The following is a 25,747-nucleotide window of genomic DNA, read 5'->3' as shown; positions in this document are numbered from 1 at the left end:
GCTACATTATTATATAAGAGTGTATAGTATCAGAATGACATAATGATTGAAAATCAAGATAAAATAGTGAAACTACCTTTTAAAGAATCTAAATTAATACCAGATAAATACTTGGAGATACCCCAGGAATCAATAGAAGATATTGAATATAATGAAGAAAAGGAAACCTTTTCCTATAATCCTGAGCTTCCAAGTAATAATTTCACTATTCCATTTAGAAATGTAGATGATATTCCTAAAGATTTATTCAATCCTCTACTAACTAAAAAGATAACTTTACGAATGCCTCTCAATGAAGGAAATTATGTTAGAGAAACAACACATACATACAGCATTGAGTCGTTATATAGACCACATCAAATGATTAATATTCAAGATTCATTGTAAGTTTCATCTCTAATAAATATATTAAATTCATCTTTAAGAATCTAACTTGTGTTAAGAAAATATATAGATACTCTTGCTAGCGACATTTGGGATGAATTTATCTCAAAAAAACAAAATTATTTGTATGCAATTAAAGATTGCAATTTATTTGATGAACTCCTAAGAGATTTTGATGCAAAGAAATATACAAAGGGAAGAAAGCTTCCTACTACTCAAATAATTTTTCATGCAAATTATAGATGAGTTCAGTATTTAAAACAAATCACTTCTTAGGGATCTCGATTATTAATAATTATATATTTAATGCAATAACAAATATACTAGAGACAATTTCAATATATTATTTCATTAAGTCTGGAAGAATTCAGGAACTTTCTCTTCAATAAATTGTCTAATATTCTCACAGAATTCCCTATTTAAAAATTCCTTTTCTAAGATATATCTTTGATTTACTCTTCGGAATATGTTTGATTCCTTAGTTTTTTTATTTTTTATAACCTGACTTATAGCTGACAGAAATACTGTACATTGTTCAACAAAAAATGGTTCATAATCCATTGAAGATAATGAATCTACCAAATATCTTTTTAGATCTGAATCCATGTCAAAATCTTTATTTGCTTCGGAATATATATATTCATCTATATCATTGTCATCGTTATATGTAGAAAAATCAATAGTTGCATATGATAAACCCACAAACCCTGGTTGAAATACCAAACGATTTTTAAAGAATTGATTATTATAAGAAGATATTAAGTTAACCATATTCATAGATTCTAAAGTTTTAACAACAGGAAATACCAAAGATGCATTCATGTTAGCCAAATTTTGTTCAAATGCTAAAGATATCCAGTCAAACTGATTTTGTCTAAGTATAGGACGTGAGAATGGGGGTTTCCCTAAATGACATACATTTAAATATATCTGATCATTAAGTTCAGCTACAATACCATAACATATTGAATAAATCAGTTTATTAATGATTGCTTGTGATACCAATACATTTGCAGGTTTATCTAGTAATGAATGCATACCTTCAACAATAGTATTGGTTGCAGCATATATATATTTATCAATAGTAAAAAGTACTTTTACTATATCAATCATTTCTTCTATATTCTCGGTAGAAGTATTGTTAGTTTTTGAAATATTGGAGTAAGATTTCAAAGGTTCAAATATAATTATATTTTCTGCATCATTTACAGATTTATCACCCAAAGTTCCACATAAATTCATTGTATTATTATGATACAGTGGTTCATAATTTGTATCCTGAAGTTCTTGTTCTAGTTTGTTACCTTGTATATCCATTTCTTCCCATATTTTATGATAGGAATCAAGTGAATTTGGAAGTTGTAACCATAATATTAATGTTCTCTGAATAGGTAACCCAACTAAAGATCTAATACCTACAATTGATGGAATATGTGAATAAATTACCCTTTTATAAAATATGTCTTTTGAATCTTTATATGCCATAATTCCTGAAATAGAGCTTATAAATTTACTACATTCCTGTACTTTCCTTTCATTTGTTATAAAGAACATATCTACCATATTTACGAGTTTTGTTATATTCTTTGTTTGAATATTATTGTCATCATTTTCTTCCAATATATTTTTATATAATACGAAAAACAGTTCACAAGGTATCATCATTGCTATATAATAAAGTTTGATATTTTGTATATCATAAGGACATATCATTGATTCTGGGTTATTTGATGGATAAACAATTTGCAACAACCTTGATGGTGATACTGAATTTAGTCCTAAATCGTTTACAAAAAATGTATCACTATTTGGAGTTGAGTCACTTGGCCAAACAAAATCTACAGAAGATGATGATAAAAATTGCTCAACATTACCTTTATTTTTTTTCTTCTTAGTGGTTTTCTTATTTTTCCTCTTTTTTGTCCCGACTTTATCGGAATTGTTATTACTAAATTGGTATGTCATACTTTCTGCATAGTCCAAATTCAAAATATTATTTAATTCACGAGTAAAATTGCTTATATTTATTGGAAGTGGTTGAATATGTTGATATGGAAGAGGGAGAAAGAATTTTAGTGTTGTGTTTATTGGTATTGGGCCCAACTTTTCTGTCCAAGCTATTAATACATTGTCACTCCATGATTCTAAAGAGCAAGCATATGTAAAGTGTAATATTTCATCATCTACAAGCAATATCATTGGTCGATTATTTTCATATAATAAAGGTGAATTAAATGGATGAGTCATAATAGGATATCTTTTCATTGTTTGATATTTTCTGAGTGTCCGTAAAAATGTTGGGTTTAAATCTTTCACCAACATTTGATATGCTTGTGAACTTTTTCCTTTTTGTAACGTTATATGTAATCTATAACGTTGCATATCTTTTACAAAAAAAGGTAAACCATTATATACTAATTCCTGAAATCCACTCTTATTATCAATAAAATTATATCTTAATTCAAAATCTCTAGATCGATTAAAATTAAGAAATTGTTTATCTACTGGAGGTAATTGTACATTATATGAATTTAAATCACGTGAAGTCATCAAAGCTGGTCTTTCAGTAGCCCATATTATTTCATTATCGTCAGGAAATAATTCAAGGAAAATGTCATGTAAATGATATCTTGATGAGCCTAATACATTTTCAATATCAATTGCTGATTTAAACTTCAAAACAGTATTATATCCAGCAGAAAAAATTGTTAGTGAACCTATACAAGGATCTATTATTCTTCTATAATAAAGAGAAAATAATAAACCTACAGCTTGTGGATTCAAATGAACTTCATGAGGTATTGAGTATTTTATAATATTGTCACTTGATCTCCGCATTGCAAAATTATAATCTTTATTTCGATCAAATATATTAGGTATCTCATTTAATTCTACCATTATAATACTGTCATTTGAACGTATCTGCGAAACTGGAATCATTGTAAGTAATGTTTGATCGACATCAAACACTATATCCAATGGTAATCTAGGAATATTGCAAAATCTGAAGTATGAATATTTCATTGGAAGGTTCATTACTAAATTTGGACCAGATAAACCTAAAGATTTCTCTGCAACTTTAGATATCCATATAAAAGAAAAACGGAAAGCTATCCCAGTATCTTCTAAAACATTTCTTAAATCAATACAAATATCCAAAGTATTAATGTTCAATCCACTCAATTGGTCATCTGATCTTAAATCAACAAGATCTAGAATATCTCTAGTGCAACATTTTACAAATTTATCAACATCAACATGATTCTCAAGTATATTCGTATTATTTGCAACAGGTTCAAAACAATGTACTAGTGATTCAAAAGAAAATTCCTGGGAAAAACGGAGATTATGATATTTACGCTTGATTATAGCTTGAATCCCTAAAGCAATTAAATCAGTAGTTAAAAGTTCTTGAATTGTTGGACCAAAGGGTTGATTATCTGTTATATCTGTATAATTTCTTGAATCATCCGATTGTTCATCACTAATTAGTGATGATTCAGAATCATTCAATTCAAATATTTCTTTCAAATTATTTTCTTTATTTAACTCAATTTTTTCTTTAAATATATTTCCAAAAATACTTGGAAGTAGTCTATTTATCAGACTTACATTAAAATCTTGTTCTTGATTCTCTTCCAAGGTATCCACATTATCTTTGTTAGGAGAATCATTTGTAATTTTGTCAAGATTAATAGCATCTTTATTTATGTTGGAAAGTGATGGAGATACTATTAAAAATAAGACAAAAATAGAAAGAATAATAGAAACCTTTGTAGTCATATTATTATAAATCTCATTCATTTATAAATTACAAATATTCATTTACTTTTACTAAACATTATTAACCACTAGATATTCCCAAAAAAATACTCCTATTCAATAGTATTACCAAATTTCTTTAAATCCCTCTTGTCGAGTTGTAGAAATTACCATTCAATGATATTCCCCCGCCCCAACTGTTTCGTTTGTCGTGCTGCATATTAGTAATATCTTTTTCAAGTTTAAAGTTTCCTCTTAAAAGTTGATCTAGTTTGTTCCAGTTATCTATATCTAATTTTATTCATTTATAATCATTATTTTAGTATATTAATACACTTTTTATATTCTCTGTGTAGATGGAATATTTTATTTAAAAAGTGATTATCCCCAAATTTATTTAGCAGTATTAGTATACTGTAATTATCCTCATGTCTCGCAATTCCAAATTGATAAAATATTAAACTATTGAGCTACATTTAAATCTCATTATTGGCTCTTAGGAATTCTCATAATTATTTACTTTTCTAATATAATAGAAATGTTTCCATACTTATATTGTGTCTAAAATAAAGTTGAAATTGGAAGTTTTTCTTTGTTTGTAATATTATCTCATCTCTATTATCTATGACTAATATTAACATTCTTAAGAAATTAACTGACTTATTTAAATCCTTAAAAAATATTATTTAGCTAAAGGAATAGAAAAGTGAAGTATTCATTGCGAAATTAGAATAACACGTAAGTATATTGTAATGAGTACCGGCAAAATATTGCATGCAACTTTATTTTCTGATATACCCACTATATGTAATTTAATATTAAATAGGTCAAAATAAATAGAAATATTGCAAATTTATAGTATAATATTTTAAATTAAATTTTTTTTTATGGTTGATCATATTTATTTTGAGGTTTTTAAGTTAATAAACATTGGATACTACTAAAAATTATAATCTTACAAATAGAGCTAATATCTAATTTATAAATAATATTGACAAGTTTTGGCTCTTTTATACTTTAATACACTTCAAATAACTCATTATTCTACTTAAATAACATAAATAATTAAATATAAAATATTAATTGGATATAACTAATCCACAAATACTTGTTGGTACATATTTGAAATATCATCGGTAATCCTCTTAATTAAAATTACTAAATAAATATGAACTATATGGCATACAAAATGTTATTATTTAATTAATAGTAGAAACTTGGATTAAATGATATTTTACTATATATACTAAAGGAAAGTGTTTCAAGTTGATAACTGAATAAAAAGAGTTATTTTCTGATATTTTTAATAATAAAACAGAATATTAAATAACTATATTTGTTATAAATTATTTAATAAGATAATATAGTAAAAAATTACTTATTTAAAGGCTTAAAATTTATTGTTTATCTTTATAAAAATGATAAGAAAATTTTCTACAAATAACTAAATTATATTGAAATTTATAGAAATATAAAATTATAAAACAATTGGTTATTAATTTAAAAAAGGGATTACTTTAAATAATAAGAAACAAATATACAAATGAACATAAATCTTGCAATGTTTAAAGATTTTTATAGATAAAAATAAATTTATTATTGATTGATTGGATTTAAAAAAAAATTATTATAATTTATTCATTATTATAAACAAAGTCGCAGAATATTAAAATTCTAAAGAACATTAACTTTATATGCTGAGTGACAGTATAATTTTAAAATAATATTATATAAATATTTGAAAAAAAAGTATATCTAAGAACAATATATATATTGGCTAAATATAAACTTTATATTTGGATATATTTGATCTAGTTTTATAATTTATACTACTTATTGGAAAATCCCATATGAATTATAAACATCAGACAGTGTAGACCTTTTAGAGCTACTTCATAAAAGGATGCAGCGGCAGTATTTAACTTTGCATGCAATTACTAATGCAAAAATTAATTTTATCTTTGTAAGGACGAAATACAATATTTTATAACATTAATATAATATATATTACTTACCTAATTTACCAAAAATACCCAAAATAACTAGTAATAAATTATTATTGACCTTTTATCCTTAATAGCTCACTCTACTCAAGTTCGGTTTCGAGTTATAGGATGCAGACATTAGCGGCTAATACAGTACATATAATCTAAGTTATATATATATTCTCAATTATAATAAAAACTAAAAGTTAAAATTATTTCATTTCTAACATCAAAAAGTACGAAGTTTGACCAGGAAAATAATTATTTGAAGATGAAACAACTATTGTGTCTACTTCTACTTTTACTAATTTTACAATGCTATTCTCAGGATGTAATATTATCAAACGAAGGTGAAGCAAATTCAGATGATAATGGAGTATTAGATAATCAATACACAACTCAACAAGCAAAAACCCCAAAATTTGTCTTGTTGTGCGCTCTAATTCCACAAATTCCAGGATGTCCATGCGACAGTTTAATAGATACACGTGAAACATATTATGATTTTAAAGGATCAGACTGTGTATGTTATGATTCTCAACAAAGTGGATTTGATTCTCCACCATGCTTCTGTGCAAATAAAAACTCGCCTGAGTGTCAATGTTTGAGTGGTTTAACTAGTTTGGGTGAGGATCATGATAGAATGTGCATAGTTTCTCCTTTGACATATGCTTCACCATATACAAACTGCACATCATTTTTGAATCCACTAGGGGAGGGTGGTTTGTGTTATGGAGACCAATCAGATTCTCCACATTGTATCACATTAAAAGCATGTAGAAAATTGACACCAATATTAATAGATGATTCATCGATTACAACTAAATGTGTACAGGAACCAGAAACTGAAGGTTGCCCATGTTCTTCAGAACAGTTAGTAACCGATGAAGATGAATTGATTTGCAGCTGTTTCAGAAATATCCAAAATCCCGGTTGTCCTTGTCATACTAATCCATTATCATCTACTTGTGGTAAATTTAAATCTACTCTTTCAACAACTACAACTACCTCAACAACTACCTCAACAACTACCTCAACAACTACAACTACCTCAACAACTACCTCAACAACTACCTCAACAATTATCTCAATAACTACCTCAAATAAAATTTCAGAGCTTACAAAAGCAGAATCATTACCATCATCAACAGTTCAAATAACAACAGAAACTTTGGCAAAAGTTGCTGATAAAGTTACATCTACAATTGCCGTGAATGGTACCAAACTATCAAATTCTGCAGATTCACAAACATCACATGTCGAAAATATAACTGTTGTCAAAGATGAAGAGATTAAATCATCTGATGCGACTAGCGCATTTATTCTAAAACATTCAGTTTATGGAATTGCTGCAATAGTCTATGGAATAGCCTACTTGTTATTTTAGGATACGAGTTGCTAAATAGGTTAGTTAAAGTGTGATACGGTTAACCTTAGTATAATCATTCACCATAATTTTTTAATATTACCTGATGATATACTTAGCAAAAGTCTTCAATAGTAAAAAAAAAAAATATTGCAAACTAATTCCTAAAGTAATCTATCAAATATATATATCAAATTAACTATGAAAATTTTACTTTCCAAGAATTAATTACAATTATTTTTTTAACAGAATGAGAGTAATAATAAAATTTCTAGATTTCCTATTTACCTGATTTCTTATATTCAGTTTCTGTTAATTTGGAACCAATATATGGCGGGTAATACTAGGCACTATAATGTCTTTATGACACACAAATTATTAGTGAAATTGCAATAATTACTAATAATAAAGGATAAAGACAGTTTTGAATCTTTTTACTTTTTTAGAGAGCTTTGTCTACATAATTACTCTTATAATAATTTTTTTGGACTAGTATTTATTTTATATAAAGGATTTTATATATATAACACTGACTGAAATATATGAAAAAAGTTTCAAGAATTTTTCTATTCTGGTTATTTATATTATATTGCATAAATATAATACATTGTGAAAATTTTAATCAATCGAAGTGTTTGGATCCACCATTTGAATCATTGGAGATACCTGGAATTGGAAGTACTCAAATTCATAAAGGTCACAGGCTAATTCCTATACTAATAGAGAATGATTTGCAAATCTGTTATAACGCATTAATTAATCTAAATGACCAAATTTGGGATGAATCTGAGGGACTTCTGACTGATATTGAAAGCTTCATTTTATCCACAAATTCACATTCAAATGTTCAAGATCCAAATTTAGGAATAAATTTTCCATCTATAGATCAAACTCCATCTGAACTCAAAAATCAATATATAAATTTTGATAATATACATAATCCTATTGTAATACCATCTCCTAGTAAAATTCCAACTAAAGTTAAAGAATTTGATGAATCTTCATCCTTGCAATCAATACCTTTGAAAACTCAAAGTGAGCCAATATACCTTGGTGAAGATACAAGAATAAATTGGTTTATAACCTTTACTGAAATTCTATTAGAAAATTATGGAATTCTTATTAACATAGATAGAACCAAATTTTATACAGATTCTATAAGAAAATTATTTCGGGAATTTTGGTTTTTGGAAAAAGCTCCAAATATTAGTGAACTACCTATAGAAATTTGGGATACTATCGTAATGAACGGTATTCTAGAATTATTATCAAAATGGCAAACTATTGAAGAGAAAAAAAGTATAATTAAGGAGGCTTGGCAAGGCTTCCTTAATATGGAATATATCATGAATGAACAATTAAATGAGACACTTGACTTGTCATATTATAAATATTATTCTGTTTTATCTAGTAATACAATTAAACAAAATATAATCCCATATGTTAACAAGTATTTGATAGAAATAGAAGCATCTAGAAAAATTACAGAACAGAAAAGTGTATTGTATCCAGATTCTTCATATAAAGAATTTATTAATACTGATACTAATTTAGTGAAATCTCCAATAAATAAATCGTTAAATGAAATAAGTTCTACACATATTCAAATAGAACAAGGGAAAAAAGATATACCTGAAATAACTCCTAGTGAAAACTTTTCTGATTCAATAATACCAGATAAAAAGGAATTAATTAGATTACGTATACGTTGGTTTAAATTATTTGCAATAGAGTATATGGGAAGACTTGGGATTAATTTATATTTTGAGGATAATACTTTAGAGGATCCTATTATTATTGAATTTTTTGGAAAAGTTTGGACATTAAGTGATAAAATTCCACCAGCTTTGTGGAAATTACTTAATGAGAATGGTTTTGAAGAGAAGTTACCCAATAATATGACTATATTAGAGAAAGAGAAAATAGCCAGTAATTTGTGGGAATCATTTATAAATATGGAATTTTCCATTTATGGTAAAAGTGGTAACCTAGATCTCTATGTAGGCAAAGAAGAAATGTTAAATATTGAGATAAGAGAAATTATTCAGGTATTTTTACAACAAGATATCTCATTTACTCCTGATATGGCTTTAAAAATAGCTCATAATAGACTTAAGATAGTTGATGGTATAGAAACCCCTTTTAATCCTGAAGATCTTCCTGAATCTAGTGAAGTGTCCCAAAATATCCCTAATACCTATACATTGAAACATGAACAAAGCCCTGTTCCATTAGAAGATTCTATGGAATCTACCAAAAATGATAACAATGAAGAAAGGGATGATGTATTGCTAGATAATTCTCTAATAGATGAAGAATTTGCAAAAAAACCTGATATGAATGTGGTTTCTTTACCCTCATATGAAGATCTTTCTTTATCTACTAAGAAATCTCAGGAGCAATCTTTAGAGAATAAGTTTGATTCAGCTTCAGAAAGATTGAACTCTCCAATAAACACTATAGTTCCTGATATATCACCAACAAAAGATACTGATTTTACTCAATTAATCCCTGAAAAATCTCCTTTTAGAGAACATGAGATTTTAACTTATAGTAATAAACCAGAATTAAGTATGAAATTATCGAGAGGTGATAAAGAAGAGACATATACAAATAATGATAATATAATATTAGAAAGACCTTTAGAGGAAGGTATAAATATCGGAATATATAACAGCGAATATCCTCAAGATTTTACACATCCACTTAAACCAAATAGAAAAATTATTACAGATTATTCTACTAATACAGCCTTTATTCCCGAAAAAAAAGAATCTATATCCTCTGTATTTTCTGAAAATATTGTAGGAATACCAAAAGAACAATTATCAGAATTTTCTGAATCTCCACATTATAAAATAATAGAAAGACTTAATACTATCAAGAATAAATCTCCCCAGAAAACTAATGAAGTGTCTCATGACTCCTTTATGAAAAGTGAAGTTCCTGTGAAATTATCTAATATCCCATTAGAGCACTCAAATAATATAGTTGATGATAATTGGGATTTAAAATATCCAATTGAATCGAGGGAATCTTTATATAAAGGAATAGTAAATGAAAGATTTATGGAAAATTCGGACAATAATCATACCAAAAAGGATTTAGAACAGGATGAAGTAGGAAAATCGCCTCAAGCACCCATAATTTCTTTGGAAAAGCAGGATATTGATATATCTCATACACCTACAGAGGACATGAAATTAGAGGAGTCCTCATATAACGAAGTAGGTAGAAGTTTTATTGAAAATTGGGATAATAGTGGATATATACAAAAGGATTTAGAACAAAATAAATTAGATGAATCATCTCAAATACCTATGAAATCATTAGGAATACAGAATATTGATATATCTCATATACCTTCTCCAGAGAATTCAAATTTAGGATTGGAGAAATTTCTACATACCTCCTTTCCTGAGCCTTCTGAAATATCTCAATCACCTTCTACAATTCATGAATTAGAGCCTGAACCTATTGATTATAAAGATCTTTTATATATTAACTTTGCAAAATTTATACGATGTTATATTGAAACATATGCAAATATAAGGCAAAAATATCTTAAACCTATATATATTGAACAAACTAAGGAAATCCTTGTTAATTTATTTCATTTTTACTCTGAAAGTACAATAATAGATCAAACAGATTTAGAAAAAGCAATAAGGGAAATCAGTTCAGTTTCAGGTAATGGAGGAACTCTTACAGCTATTAGATATCTTGGCTTGACAGTTAAACAAATATCTAATTCATTAGTAAATTATCTAAATACTTATTTCCCAGCTGATGATGCAGTTAAAAATTCAATTCAAGATCATTCAGATCTAACACTTAAATGGTTAGGACAATACTTTAAGTCCAATGTCCTAATTTATGATATGTTACCATATCGTTTGATAGAAGAAGTCCAAAACAATCCTATTAATACATCTATAGTCCCTCTTAAAGTGCAAAGAGATATAGATTTATTAGCATCTAAGATTTGTCAAAAGACTAAAGAAACTTTAAAAGATATTATAAAGAAAATTAAAAATTTAGATGATTCAGAAATAAATTGTAAAGCTGTTGCTAATGTAGTTGTCCAACATCAGATGGATCTTAGTAAAGCTATTTACTTGTTTCTATTACCTTTAAATTCGGAGTATCAGAAAATTTTGACACCTGAAGTAGCTTACAAATTATCTTTAAAGTTAACTGAGTAGTTCTGAGGTTTTATTTGGTTAGAACCCAATTTTAATAACTAATATAAATTTAAAAGATCTAAGAAACATCGGATAGACTAGAAGAGATGAATACTAGGTTTTAGAGAATCTGAACAGATCAGATTCTTTAAATTTATTAGATTTTCCCTTAATATTAAGGAATTTCAAAATCTAATTTTATCTATATTGTAGAAGATCTTTCTTCTCAAAAAGCTATCACAAGGGTTGGCAGGGTGCCCGAGTTGGTCTAAGGGGTAGGTTTTAGGCACCTATAGGTAACTGCGCGGGTTCGAGTCCCGTCCCTGTCACTTTACTTTTGTTCAGTGCGGTTACATCCTCTGACTTTGCTCCTAGAGTCCACCTTAAAATATGTCTTTAGATTTCATGTAAACGTTCGTAAAATCACAAGTGTCAAACATTATTTAAGGGATTTTATAAATTTGTCATCAAAAAAAGAGCTGAATAAAAATCCTACTCTTAATAGCTTATTTAATAATATACAATGAAAACTTCATAAAAAGTCTCTCCATTAACTATATTCTATATATGAGCATTCTTAATAATAATTAACTATATATAATGGAAATGACAAATTGATAGTTTTACTCTCTATCTTTAAAGATCTACCAATATTAGCTGATAGTAGTGGACTTCTGTTACTACGTCTTGTCAACAAAAATTGGATACTCTCGGATACCACGTCCAATTTTGACACTTGTGAGTTGAAGTTGTTTACTTTGTAAATTGTTAATCTTTATGTTATTTTTAGTTTAATTAAAGACAACTTTTATATTATAAGAAGTACGCAAACTTTTTTTATTAATACAGTGACTTCTAAACAGGACTTAATTTATTTACTTTAAAGGTTGACTACAATGAAGTTTAATAAATTTATATACTTAGGACTTGTAGCTGAATATTTGACTCTAATTTCTTGTTTAGAACAAGCAACTTCATTTAATGGTGATATTAATTTGTGGGCTTATGATTCTCCTACAGATAATGCAGATAAGCGTCCTATAGGAAATTATGGTGGAGGATATTATGGCCGTCAAACTACTGATATTAAGAAGGGAGAAATAGTAAAGAGTTCAAATAGAACGTATGGTTCTAAGGCTGAAAATTATCCTTATTCACTTGGAAATTCTATTGTACTAACATCAAAGACTTTGGAACCATTGACATTTGAGAAGAAACTACGATTATATGAAGAGCCATTTCGTCAATATATACTACGATCTACAGGTAAAATTCCTTCTGATTCGGATATGAGGCGTTTAAGGAAGGAATTTCTAAAATTTGTAATGATTTCTGAAGGTATAAAACAAAAAGAGAGAACAATTTATACTCAACTGGATTTAGATAGATCAGTTAAAAAGCGAAAAAATAAAAAGAAACATAAAAAGATTCCCAAATATTTAATATTTGAGGGGATGGATGAGTATGATTTTAAACCTGAAGAAGTGATAAAGTATATGCCAAAAATCAGCACATTTGCTACTGAGGAAGAAGTTGATAAGGTTTACATGAAGGTTTGGGAGATGCTTGGAAAAAGTAAGGAGAGACTGAATATTTTATATAATTATTATCTTGATAAATATAATGAAAAGAATCCGTTGGGCCCAGTTGAAACAGAGGATGAACGTTTAGCTTATAGACAACATATTTTAGATCTTTTGACTAATGACGTTATAGATAATGGTAATAGATTGGATTCAGCTTTTATACCTCCTGGGCTTATACAATCTATATATGATAATTTGGGAAAGAGTGATGATATTAAAGAGGAAGCAGCAGAAATTATTTCATATATGTATATTTTGCTTAATGAACCAAATATTGGAAATGTCAATATTCCTGGCTCTGAACGTTTCCATATACCACTTTCTAGTAAAGCAGGGGAAGTCTATACTCATATTCGCTCAGTTCATAATAAAAAACATTCAAAAAAGGATAATGAAATGAATATCTCTAAAACTGAACAAAATAAGGAGAAACCTAAATTACCTTGTTTACCACTGAAATCTAGTACAAGGAAATTCAAGAGTGAAGCTCAAATAAAGTTTGAGGATTCTAAATGGGTTAGTCAATCTCTCAAACGTGTAGCTAGTAATCGAAATGATTATGTTATTGTAGAAAAAAAGTATTGTACAGCTAAACAATGGGAAAGGTTATTGAAATTAGCTAGAAGTAGAGAAGTTGCTCATACATCGAAACTTGAGGAACAATATTTAAATCAATATAAGAATGATTATAACACTGTTCCAAGTATGTATGGTTCATATATGGGTAAACATTCAGCTAAAGAACCAAAATTTGTTTTTATTTACAAAAATTTCAAAGTTCTTGATTTAGATAATATTGATATATCTAATCTTGAGGTTATTGAAGGAAATGGACTCGAAATTATTTCAAAGAAAAGGAATAATCTTGAAGCAGTAGTTAGGCATCCAGAGACAGGATTCAAAATGAATGTGAATTATAGTAAACCTGGTTTACCTCTTGTTAATCTATATTTGGATGATGATATCCATTATACATTTAAATTTGACAAAAGGGAGTACTTGAGTAGTGTATTTCTAGATGTAAAAAATACTAGAGAAGTGTTAACTGAGTCTTTGAAATTACATGGGGATACCTCAGAATATTATAGCTCATTTATTACAAGTCAACAAAAAAAGTTTGAATTCATGTATAGAAGTAAATTAATTGAGAAAGAATTGAATAAAATATTAAATATTGTAAATAAATCAGTTGATTGGGCTGTCGCAATTTCGGATATAACTAAGAAAGAAAAATTTTTGGTTTCTAAATACTTAAAATTTAGAAAATTGTCTTTATTAGAGGAAAGTTTAGTAAATCAATCAGATGTGGATACAAAACTTTGCCGAATAAGAAATAATATTGTGACACTTAGTAGTGATATTGTTTTACATGATTCAAGATATAGAGATGAAATTGATAGAGCAGAGAAGATTTCTGAAGAGTCAAAATTTCTTTTATCTACAGCTTTTACAAATTTGAAGGAAATAATGAGACTACTTTCTGAACAATATAATATTTATAGTAGCGAAACTGGTCATAAAGTGAATATGGCTTATTATACTGATAAATTTCCAAAAATTATAAATAGTGTCTTAATTAATAAACTTTATATCGAAGATATTAATTCAACATATGAAGAAGTCCATAATAAATACTTAAATATGGTTACACAAAGTAATTTAAGTGATACAGCACGTAAAGCTTTCCTGAAAGCATTCAGATCATCAAAAGGTAATAGTAAATTACTTACTAAGTTGAAATTACAACTTGGTTTATAATCTATAAATAAAAAGGTCATAGTTTAGCAATGATGGATTACTTGAATAGTTGTCTGGTTATATGTAAAACCTCTATTTTGTACATCTAAATATAATAGAAAGCTTTATATCTTGAATATTAATATTTGTATTAATATTGAGGGATATACTGCAAGTATATTAAATGTCATAGTTTATATTGAAAATAATAGGATAATAATAGTGAAACTAAAAATAGCAGCATAGTATTAAAAGTATTTAATACTTTTAAGTTAGAATTATACAAGAACTCAAGGGAATGTGCATCTATGTAAGCTAGAATCATATTTCAAGATTATAGATAATATTGCAATATATATTAAGGTTCGAACAAGTTCTAGTACTGCTTGGTATTTGATATTGCAGCTTGTTTATCTATATAAAATTGAATTCGGACCCTTTATTATTTTTTAATAAATTATATTATGGAATTCTTACAACATATTTACAAATACTATCATAAATTAATATAATAGGTCTTCTGAAAATTTAGAATAAGTTATAAGTTGTTGGAATATTCTACTATTTTACTTTGGATTGGTTTCTATAATTCCGTTTAAATGTAATTATATATTGATACAAATTCTATTTTATTATCAAAAGTTTACAATTATCAAACAGCTAATAGTTTAGAAGTAGTATAATTCCTATTAAGCTTACTTTTTTAGTTCCCCATATTTAACTTTGAATCTTGTTGAATCAATAATATAATTGGTCCAGGATCTCAAAGATTTTTGTATCTACAATTTACTATATTGTAAGTTCCTAATTGAGTAAGACTGAAGTTTACACCATAAGTTGAATTTTATTCGATATTATTAATTTCAGTAATTTTTACTAGTATGTTATATATGAAGATTATTCACAGTTTTTCTATAGTTCTTATTAAAAGATAATATATTTCTAGTATAAATAATGGTATAAATAATTATATTATAGTTGCATTATACTAAGATATTAATGTTATATCAAATAAATATGTGATATTAAAGTAATTTATATAAATAGAACTAATTAAAGATTTATATTATTTATAATAGTAAAATTAAGATTAAGGTACTCTGATTATTAGAATATAAATAAGAAAATTACTAATCTAATAGGGTACTACATTAACATATGATTTAACCTATAACTCCTATCTTTAATTTAAGTGCGACATTGTAGCTTTCTTCCTTTTATCTTTGTTCCCCTTATTTCTTGATTTCTGTATCATCAATAGAATATTATCGGGATATACTGCAGAAGGTACAGAGATTATTTCATCATATTTCCTTGAAATATTTTCACTTTTGTAGTAACAGTTTCTAAAAATACATTTATTAGATCTACTATCAATTTTAGATACATTTCCAGGTGGTCTACTCCTGTTGGTATATTTCATACTTTTACTATTTTCCTTTTTATCTAGCCGCAAAACAGAAGTATTGTATGTTACAAGGATATCATCAGGATATAATGATTGAGAAACTGTTATATTAGATGAATACTCATCATATTTATTTGGGGAGTATTTAAGATTTTCTGTAGATCCAATATCTGTACCTTTTTTTTCCATTTTTTTTGCAGTATACCTTGTTTTAGAGATTTCAGATGCAGTACATGTCATGAAAGAAGTTAACATCTTTGTAATAATCCCCATTGATTCACATTCATTCTCATGTATAGATATCCTTTTACTAATTTTTTTATTTGAATTAGTATCTATTATGCTATTCTTAGTATTTCTATAAGTCTTTGTAGATTTACATTTATTACAGTTACATTCACCCTCACTCTCAATACTACTCTTATTTTCATTCTCACTTTCACTCATATCCTTATTATTGTTAATTACCCCCAAAAATTTTGTGTTATCTAAATATTTTGTTTGAATTTCTGGATTTGGGGTTGAAGTCTTATTAGTAATCTCATCTATCATTCCAAGTGAAATACTTAGACCTATACCCCCTGTACCTGGAATCTTAAAAACAGCTCTAAGAACCATATTTGATTATTAGACTAGATAAAACAGATCAAGTATCTAAAAGTATTTAAAGAAGAGTAATAGATACTATTTACATGTTTCAATTCAAGTTTTTACTTTTTTCTTTATTAAATGATACTAATACGCCTTGAAATAAATAGAAATTGACCGCTCAAGTCAGGTTACATGTCCTAATAAAGAGCGGTAAATTACTGAAAATATTTTTTAGATTATAGAGAATGTTATAGAAAAGTTTACTAGTAAACTTGTAATTTATATTAAAAAAAGTGTAAACAATTAGATCCTTTATCTAATAATTTTCAAATAATTTATTTCTAAATAAGCAAATTTTAAGCTTAATATAAAAAAAAAAAAATAAAAAAGTACCACTTTAAAATAAAAAGCTTTAAGTTATTTTATCTCAAACTTAATCACATTATATTTAATATAATGTAATATTACATATCTTGTTATCTTGTTATAGTAAAATAAGTAATAATATCTAACTTAAATAATATAATATAGAATAAAATGACTTACAATAAAAAAGAGTTTTTATACTGACTTAACACGTTTAAATCTTTCAATATTCTTATATAGAAAAGGATCTTTTTGAGTAGACCATTGTTGAAAAGCATCTTCAAAATCCATACCTTCATATTCTCTTTTCTTATCATAGATATTTTTCAAAAAAAAACTTTTAAGATTCTTAAGTTTGAGGGTTTCCTCATTTAATAAAACAAATTTTTTGAATTCAGATTCAGATTGATGTTTAGATAATAATTGTGGAGTTTTTACTGATCTTAAACCTTGGTTATCTAATGATTGTATTTCCTGGAGGTTGGCAATTAATTTATCCATATTTTGTTTAACTTCTGGAGGAATTCTTGTTTGTAGATTATTTTTATAGTCATTTCTGCACTTCCGAAGTTCAGATTCAAGATATTGAATTCTTTTTGATATTTTTTGTTGTTCTAAAACTTGTTCTTGAGCATTCTGAAGTTCTGTTGAAATTAATCTAAGCTTTTCTTGAAATTCATTTTGTACTTCTGCTGATTTAATATTACATTCATTAACTTTCCGTTTCAAACTTTCAATTTCATCTAATTTGTAATTGACTATACTTGTAGTATCTACCAACTGAGTTTCTAGTATCTTAATTTGTGCTCTTAGTTCACTTGAAATTCGTTCATATTCACTCAAATCTTCGCTTTTCAATCTTTCTGATTGACTAATAGCATAATTTGCTTCTTTTAATTGATTTTGTAATTCTAATAAACTAGATTTAAGTTCTAATTCAGAACTAGCACCTTGCTCTATGTTAGTTTTTGCAACTTTAATTTCATCTAAAGCTTGTTTGTGTTTTTCATTAAGTCCATTATACAAACTTTCCAAATTTATTGCTTTAGATTTCTCAGTTTCCAATAATTCTTTCGTTTGAATAATTTTTTCCTTAGTATGATCTAATTCTAATTGTACATTGCTCAAATTATTACTTAAATCCAGATTTATTTGTTGTAATATTCCTATTTCATTCTCTAAATTTACCACTTTTTCTTCATATATTTTATTTTTATTATTAAGATCCTCAATAACTTTGTTAAGATTAAGAACTTCTTTATCATTCTTAATAGTTTGTTCTTTTACTAAATCAGTTCTTAGTTTAGATATTTCTTTGCTCATATTTTGAATATCTATTTTATTCTTATTTATAATATCATTCAATTCTTTTTCTTTTTGTAGAAAATTATTTTGCAATATTTGAGTATTCATTTGAAGTTCCTGTTGACTAGTTATTTTCACTTCATCTAACTTTTTATTCATTTCTTTTATCTCACTTTGTAGAACTTGATTTTGTGATTTACAATTTACTAATTCTCTATTTAAATCTACATTATCTCTATTATTTTGATTTTCTAATTTAGATTTTATCATTGAGTTATTTTCGATATTTACTACTTTTATCTTTAATTTCTCCAATTGAGATTTGAGATCAGAATTTTCTGAAACTAATCTATCAGTGTCAGCAGATTTCTGTGTTTTAAGCTTTTTTAAAGCTCTTAATTCATCTTTACACTTTCTATAATCACTTTTGCATTTTTCTATTTTAGATTGATCTTCACATTTATTTGGCATATCCTTTAATGATTGTAACTTCTCATTTAATAACTTATTTTCATTTTTTAAATTCTTATTTTCTTCTGTTAATATATCTAATTGTTTTTGTAAAGTCTCAAGTGATTTTTTGTCATAACCAACTGGAGGATGAACATATCTATATATTACTTCCTTATGTTTACCTTTATATTTACTTTCTCTAGATACATCTTTATTCCCTTTAATAGGTGAATATTCATTAGATGATTCATCTTGTAAAGTAGTTGTTGGTAAATGTCTAAAACTATTGCCACCATCATATATATACTGTCTCGGAAAGTGGGATGCATATTTAATATCCTTGATTTTCTTCTTAGATTCACCACTATTTGTAACTATACCTTCATTATAATTTAATAAAATCAAAAATATAATAAAGATTGTAGTTACCATAATAAGATATAAATACAAGTTGATATTTTTTTAGATCCAAAAAGTCCTATTTTTGTCTTGGCAGTACAAACCAAGTACCCAAATATTTAAGTTCAATATTAGAACAACTAAATTCTGAAATTTATGTAAACTTAGTTATTATAACTTTTATATTAATAATATAAATTTATAGGGAATTTATCATTAATGTTTTTATTTATAGTTATTCTATTTCTAAATCTGAAAATAAACCGCCTCATATAGGCGCCACATACTCTTTAATGATAGATTTCAGTACTTCAGAAATAATTAATGTAATTAAATAAATAAAAGTTGGACTTTTTAGTTTCTCTCCTATTATTATTACTATTGAAATGTATAACTTTATATAATTCTTCTTAAGTAAAAAAATTATAATATTAAGATTAGCTTGCTACAACTTGTATTGTGATCTCTTTATACTTAGGGTCTCCTTTTTCGTAGTATCATTTTAATTTATAAATATTTTAGATATATATAAAAGTGCTTAGAAAATATGGAGAAAAACAATCAAATACCAAAGTAAAAGAAATATAATAAGTACAAATCCATTACAACTTATTCCTAATTTACTTAATATTCATCTTTCTGTAAGTGGTTACTTTTCAAAATCAATTCGTCTCTAATTTATATTAATTAAATATTTATAACAAAGATATTCTTTAAAATTATAATATATATTAATCTATATACTTAAAATAAATATTTAAATAAAGTGATAATAATAAGAAATTCCATAATAATATATTGCTAATTAGAGATGGTCAAGTATAATCAAAATAAAATTCTTCTAAATAATATTATTTTTTCCTTTTTGGATACCAAACAAAATTTACTTTTCCATTATTATCTATAATTTTCTTTCTTCTACCTTTTTCCAACAAATTTTTTTGTAATTCAAGTTTCCCTTCAATCTTTTCTAGTTTAGAGGAACGTATAATTGTATCATTTAACATTTTGTATGATTTAGTTATAGTTTTAACTATTTTCTTTGTAAGATTTTTATCTATAGTATTATTACAATTAGAATTAACTTCATTTTCATCATCACTAAAAAATAAATGTTTCCTCTCAGTAGAATATCCAATAATCTGTAATTCACTTGCCATCTTTTCTATTTTCTGAGAGTAAATTAAAGATTTAAAGGTCATATAAATGATTTAGAAAAAAACTAAAAACTTACCTTATCATCAATAGATTTTCTATATCTAATGTATGATAGGTTTTGACTAGACATAAGTTTCTTTTCTTCCCTAGATAAGGATTCATTAATACAATTTTTTTCAACTTTTTCATATCTTCCTTTATTTAACCTAGAATTAATCATATTAAAATGAAATTCATCAGGATTTCTGGTTCTAGCTTTTTCTCTTAAAGCTTGAAATAGCCTTTCTTTTTCATGATATCTATTAGCACGGAGTTTGTAGTCCTGTCTTCTTTCTAAGATCCCAAACCTTAAACGATTAGCAGGAGTTGCCCTTTCTAAGTGAACTCTACGATGGATTGAATGTTTTAAAGATGACATTGATAACCTCTTGTACTATTGATATTATAGATTGTCAAATTATTTTAGTTGTAATTACTAACTAGGCTAGAAGTATAAACTAGGCGGTAATATATTACAGTCGTATTTACTTTAAGATTCAATATTTTTCCTATTCCTCTCGTGAAGAAAGAAAAAACAGATTAATTTTTTTCCCCTCAATTGTACTTTTAATATTATATATATAAACACTAATATTAAAGTTTGAACAATGGAAAAAAGAAACGATAATAAACTTTTGAGTAATATAAAGACTATTCAACCATTTCTAGTGGGTGGATTGGCAGGATGCTGTGCTACTACTTGTGTATGTTAACTTATTCTTAATTCCCAAAATTGATCTAATTTGAAATTTTTCTGTAGATTCAACCAATTGATATGGTTAAGGTTAGAATTCAGTTAGCAGGTGAACATAACGGGAGTAAAAATCCATTCACAATAACAAAGGAAATAATACGAAATAATGGTATTAAGGGTCTTTATAAAGGATTAGATGCAGGTTTAGTTCGTCAGATTACATATACTACTGCAAGATTGGGCTTATTTCGTGTTATTAGTGATTCAATGAAGAAAAATAATGAATCATTGCCTGTTCATACAAAAGCAATGATAGGTCTTTCTGCAGGAGGTATTGCAGCAATTATTGGAAATCCTGCAGACTTATCACTAATTCGCCTTCAAACTGATTCAACCCTCCCCCCTCAACAAAGGCGTCATTATAAAGGAGTTTTTAATGCTATATCAAGAATAATAAAAGATGAAGGTGTACTATCATTATGGAGAGGAAGCACCCCAACAGTAGTACGTGCAATGGCACTCAATATGGGTATGTTAGCTTCATTTGATCAAACAAAAGAGATGTTACAACCTAAATTCGGAGATACTCAGACTACTAGTTTAATTGCATCTGCAATTTCTGGAATATTTGCAGTAACATTCTCACTACCATTTGATTTGATAAAGACTAGGCTTCAAAAAATGGCTAAATTACCTAATGGTCAAATGCCATATTTAGGATTTATAGATTGTGCCACAAAAATATATAGAAATGAAGGTTTATTGGGATTTTTTGCAGGTTACCCAACATATTATGTTAGGATAGCCCCTCACACAATGATTACTTTATTATGTGTTGATTGGACAAATTCTAAAATTTCCAAGTTTTACAAAAATCACTTAAAATAGACTTTTTTAAATAAAAATCTAGGTGTTGGATTTATTGACTTTTTTTTTTCTTAATTTTATTACTCTATCAATTTTCTATCTAAAAATAGATCTTTAGACCTTTATGGCTTCTTTAAATTTTAGATCTCATAGCGCTTGATATAATAAATCAAATTTAAAGGTGAGAACTTGTTATTAAATAATAGAGGACTAAATATTTCAGAATTTCACCAGTATTTGCTTATAAATCAATTTTAATATTTAAAATAAGTGATATTTTTGGGAATTTTAAGTATTTATAGAACGTGTGGTGATATAAAACCTAAATCTATAAATTATAACGTGATCTTTTTTTCTTTTTTTCTCCTGTGGTCTCTATTACTTCTTATAATTTGCAAAATAATTTCAATTTTTTTTTGCCTATAGTAAGTAATAGAATTGGATATCTCATATATATAATATTAAAGATATTCAAGTTGATGCATCACACTTACTCCATTGAATGTTTAAAGTTATAATTCCAACAAGGATGTTGAATATTTCAGCTCTTCATTATACATTGTATAATTTATATTTTATTGTGATAATTTTGATTCCTATATTCATTAGCCTAAATCTTATTAGAGGTTCTCTTGCTCAATCTAATTTGGATGTAAGAGTTAGTAGTGTTGGTAATATCATATTCAAAGCTAAATGTAATGACATGTCATTTTTTCCTACTTATCCATCTTTAGGAGGTGTAGGGGAGATTATTCCATTACCGATGACAGTTGGTATTGTCAAAGTTCCACTAGCTAATTTAGAGAAGATTTATATTAAAAAGACTGGTGTTATTTTAAATACTTTAAAAAATAATGTACTTACTACTACTAATAATAGATTGGCCTTTGTTCATTCTATTTTTGGTGAAGATTTTAAACAAACAGATATTCGTTCTTTGTTTGCATTATCAAAATTACTCGATAAAAGTGTAGATAACAAAATATGTCTACAAAGTACAGAACAATATAATTATTATGATATTCCAAGACAATACCAAGGTTTAATACACCATGTATCACTCATGTGGTATTCTTCTCTTCAGAACTCTTCTCAACTTTTTTTTTTTAGAGCAAGAATTAAACCTATATATAAAAATGTCATCTTCAATTTAAATTATAATTATGGTTTAAATGTTGCTTCGAGAATGGTCTCATTTGAATCTATTATTGGTATAGCCACTTTAACTATTAAAGGTAAATCTCATTTTGAGAATATCGTTTCACCTTGTAATGGTGAAATTGTGACTGTATCATTAGGTAATAGTAAATCTTCAAACTATATTGAAATTTTCTGTTCAAGTCCTCCCCCCTATGTTTCCAATAATAAAAGAGATCATAACAATAATATAAACCGTTTATTTTATTTAAGTAAATTATTTGGGGATTTAGAATATTGGATTTTAATTGAGGGGAAAAGAATTATTTTTGTTCCTGAGAAAGAGAATAGTGAATTTTCTAATAAACTTGATTCAGTAATGACTTTATCAGATTTAGATAATTTAGTTCTCAATAATGGAATTCATGCACCAGATCTTATATATAAATCAGAATTTCAAACACCAGATATTTCTGTGAAAGTGAGAAATCATGAAGCTATTGTCAATAGTCTAAGATTATATGACTATAACTACGACTCTGAACGCCGATTATTAGGACTTAATTTCCAATCAGATCTAAGTAAGCAAGCTAGTAGTGGATTACCTATGACTTTTCAATTTAGAGATGATGAATCAGATTGTCCTGATATTGATAAAGATCATTTGGGACGTTGTAATTGGTTAGGTGATGCCTCTATGGGATGGGATGTTACCAATGAGGATAGTAGCATTGTTCCTGCGCCTTATACTGGAAAAAGATATCAATTATTTGGTCCAAGGCCTTGGAATATGAAATTTACTTCTGAAGATTGCATTTCTATTTTGAGACCATCATACTTTTCTGGTGATTTATTTTATGTACTTAACCCAAGTTTTTTTTATTTATTTAATCAAAGATTATTATATAGAGATGGTAATAATCTGGAAGATCTTTATAGTAAACATGTAATGCAATATATGGAATATCAAATTAATATGTTCGTTAGTCCTGGAATGTTTATGATTTCAGATAAAGATAAAAAAACATGTATAGGGGTTATTAAAGTAATATTTAAGGGTCCCTTACGTAGTAGGGATAGTATTCAAATACCTTTATTTGCTGAATATAATGGATTGATAAAGAATGTTTTAAGTATTCCAAAAGTAGCATCAATTAGAGATCCATTATTAATTTTTACAGTAGATAAATTAGAGGAGAAGCTATTTTTAAAAAGAAAAGAATTGAACCCATTGACATATAAATATTATACACATTTCTCTCAACGTTTTCAAAGTGATCAATCTTCTGGACTTGATATTTCATCTGGTTTGGTAAATAAATTACTTCCTGTAGCTACTACTAGATTTGGTATGATGACAGATTTAACTTTACACTTTGTATCTCATAAAACAGATAGTCAAGCAGTTTTAGATGCACTTATTCAATATCCACTGAATGATTTTTCTTCAAGATCATATATTCATTCAAAAGAAGTTCAATCAACTCCTTCAATACCTATTAGACATAGTATTGTAAAAACATCAATTCCTTTAAATATAGCTGAAGTAGAAAATAAAGCTGCACTAGTGAAACAATATACGTCTTTGAAAGCAGACACAAAGCAGGATATTCAAGGTAAACCTAAGGGTACTGCATCAACCTCATCTCAAGTTCTCGTTGATCCAAACTCACCACAATTATCAGTATCTGAAGGATTGCAAAATACCGAATCAACAATAGGATTATCAAGACGAGCAGCACAACTAGTAATACCGATACCACAGCCACGACAAAGATTATTGCCATTAAAACTTATAGATGAAGTACAATCACTATCACCAGTAGCAAGACCACAAAGAAAATCATTAGAATCAGAACAATTGTTAACAAAAGATTCACTATTGGAATTACCACCAATTGCACTTCCAAAAAAAAGGTCATCTATTTTAGCTGCAAGTCAATTTGCTACACCAGAGTGGTTAACAACAAAATCATCACCATTATTAGTACAAAAACCATCAACACCGGTATCTTTATCAATAATAAGAGAAAATCAATCACAACCAGTATCTCCATCGTCATCACCATCATCATTACCATCACCTTCGTCATTACCATTATCGTCATTACAACCACCATTATCGTCATTACAATCACCATCATCGTCATCACAACCACCATTACCGTCATTACAATCACCACCAATACCACCAAGATCATTACAATCATCATCATCGTCATTACAACCACCATCATCATCACAACCACCACCAATACCACCAAGATCATTACCATCATTACAACTACCACCAATACCACCAAGATCATCACAACCATCATTACAA

At 27.0% G+C, this 25,747-nt stretch overlaps 10 protein-coding genes across 10 annotated transcripts; 6 read left to right on the top strand and 4 right to left on the bottom strand.

Annotated features, from left to right (window-relative positions):
• Window positions 1-42: 42 nt before the first annotated feature.
• cand_031320 (uncharacterized protein) lies at window positions 43-630 on the top strand (the record flags this gene model as incomplete). The annotated part of the gene is made up of 2 exons (XM_067213358.1): window positions 43-383; window positions 444-630. The coding sequence occupies 2 exons, from the start codon at window positions 43-45 to the stop codon at window positions 628-630; spliced, it is 528 nt and encodes a 175-aa protein (XP_067066850.1).
• Window positions 631-735: 105 nt separating this feature from the next.
• On the bottom strand, window positions 736-4,188 carry cand_031310 (uncharacterized protein; the record flags this gene model as incomplete). Its single annotated transcript, XM_067213357.1, has 1 exon — window positions 736-4,188. One exon carries the CDS (start codon window positions 4,186-4,188, stop codon window positions 736-738), a length of 3,453 nt encoding a protein of 1,150 aa, XP_067066849.1.
• A 2,214-nt stretch (window positions 4,189-6,402) lies between these two features.
• On the top strand, window positions 6,403-7,518 carry cand_031300 (uncharacterized protein; the record flags this gene model as incomplete). The annotated part of the gene is made up of 1 exon (XM_067213356.1): window positions 6,403-7,518. The coding sequence occupies one exon, from the start codon at window positions 6,403-6,405 to the stop codon at window positions 7,516-7,518; it is 1,116 nt and encodes a 371-aa protein (XP_067066848.1).
• A 521-nt stretch (window positions 7,519-8,039) lies between these two features.
• cand_031290 (uncharacterized protein) lies at window positions 8,040-11,702 on the top strand (the record flags this gene model as incomplete). Its single annotated transcript, XM_067213355.1, has 1 exon — window positions 8,040-11,702. The coding sequence occupies one exon, from the start codon at window positions 8,040-8,042 to the stop codon at window positions 11,700-11,702; it is 3,663 nt and encodes a 1,220-aa protein (XP_067066847.1).
• Window positions 11,703-12,577: 875 nt separating this feature from the next.
• Window positions 12,578-15,025, top strand: cand_031280 (uncharacterized protein; the record flags this gene model as incomplete). The annotated part of the gene is made up of 1 exon (XM_067213354.1): window positions 12,578-15,025. One exon carries the CDS (start codon window positions 12,578-12,580, stop codon window positions 15,023-15,025), a length of 2,448 nt encoding a protein of 815 aa, XP_067066846.1.
• Window positions 15,026-16,187: 1,162 nt separating this feature from the next.
• On the bottom strand, window positions 16,188-17,030 carry cand_031270 (uncharacterized protein; the record flags this gene model as incomplete). The annotated part of the gene is made up of 1 exon (XM_067213353.1): window positions 16,188-17,030. The coding sequence occupies one exon, from the start codon at window positions 17,028-17,030 to the stop codon at window positions 16,188-16,190; it is 843 nt and encodes a 280-aa protein (XP_067066845.1).
• A 534-nt stretch (window positions 17,031-17,564) lies between these two features.
• Window positions 17,565-19,559, bottom strand: cand_031260 (uncharacterized protein; the record flags this gene model as incomplete). Its single annotated transcript, XM_067213352.1, has 1 exon — window positions 17,565-19,559. The coding sequence occupies one exon, from the start codon at window positions 19,557-19,559 to the stop codon at window positions 17,565-17,567; it is 1,995 nt and encodes a 664-aa protein (XP_067066844.1).
• Window positions 19,560-20,377: 818 nt separating this feature from the next.
• On the bottom strand, window positions 20,378-21,102 carry cand_031250 (U3 small nucleolar RNA-associated protein 11; the record flags this gene model as incomplete). The annotated part of the gene is made up of 2 exons (XM_067213351.1): window positions 20,378-20,698; window positions 20,761-21,102. 2 exons carry the CDS (start codon window positions 21,100-21,102, stop codon window positions 20,378-20,380), a joined length of 663 nt encoding a protein of 220 aa, XP_067066843.1.
• Window positions 21,103-21,331: 229 nt separating this feature from the next.
• cand_031240 (carrier protein) lies at window positions 21,332-22,305 on the top strand (the record flags this gene model as incomplete). The annotated part of the gene is made up of 2 exons (XM_067213350.1): window positions 21,332-21,427; window positions 21,484-22,305. 2 exons carry the CDS (start codon window positions 21,332-21,334, stop codon window positions 22,303-22,305), a joined length of 918 nt encoding a protein of 305 aa, XP_067066842.1.
• A 481-nt stretch (window positions 22,306-22,786) lies between these two features.
• On the top strand, window positions 22,787-25,385 carry cand_031230 (uncharacterized protein; the record flags this gene model as incomplete). Its single annotated transcript, XM_067213349.1, has 2 exons — window positions 22,787-25,243; window positions 25,353-25,385. The coding sequence occupies 2 exons, from the start codon at window positions 22,787-22,789 to the stop codon at window positions 25,383-25,385; spliced, it is 2,490 nt and encodes an 829-aa protein (XP_067066841.1).
• Between the last annotated feature and the right edge of the window lie 362 nt (window positions 25,386-25,747).

The sequence above is a fragment of the Cryptosporidium andersoni genome (assembly GCF_001865355.1).
Source record: "Cryptosporidium andersoni isolate 30847 chromosome Unknown contig_51, whole genome shotgun sequence".
Classification (NCBI taxonomy): domain Eukaryota; phylum Apicomplexa; class Conoidasida; order Eucoccidiorida; family Cryptosporidiidae; genus Cryptosporidium; species Cryptosporidium andersoni.
The sequence above is the reverse complement of the archived record's forward strand: the minus strand, read 5'-3'. Positions and strand labels throughout refer to the sequence as shown.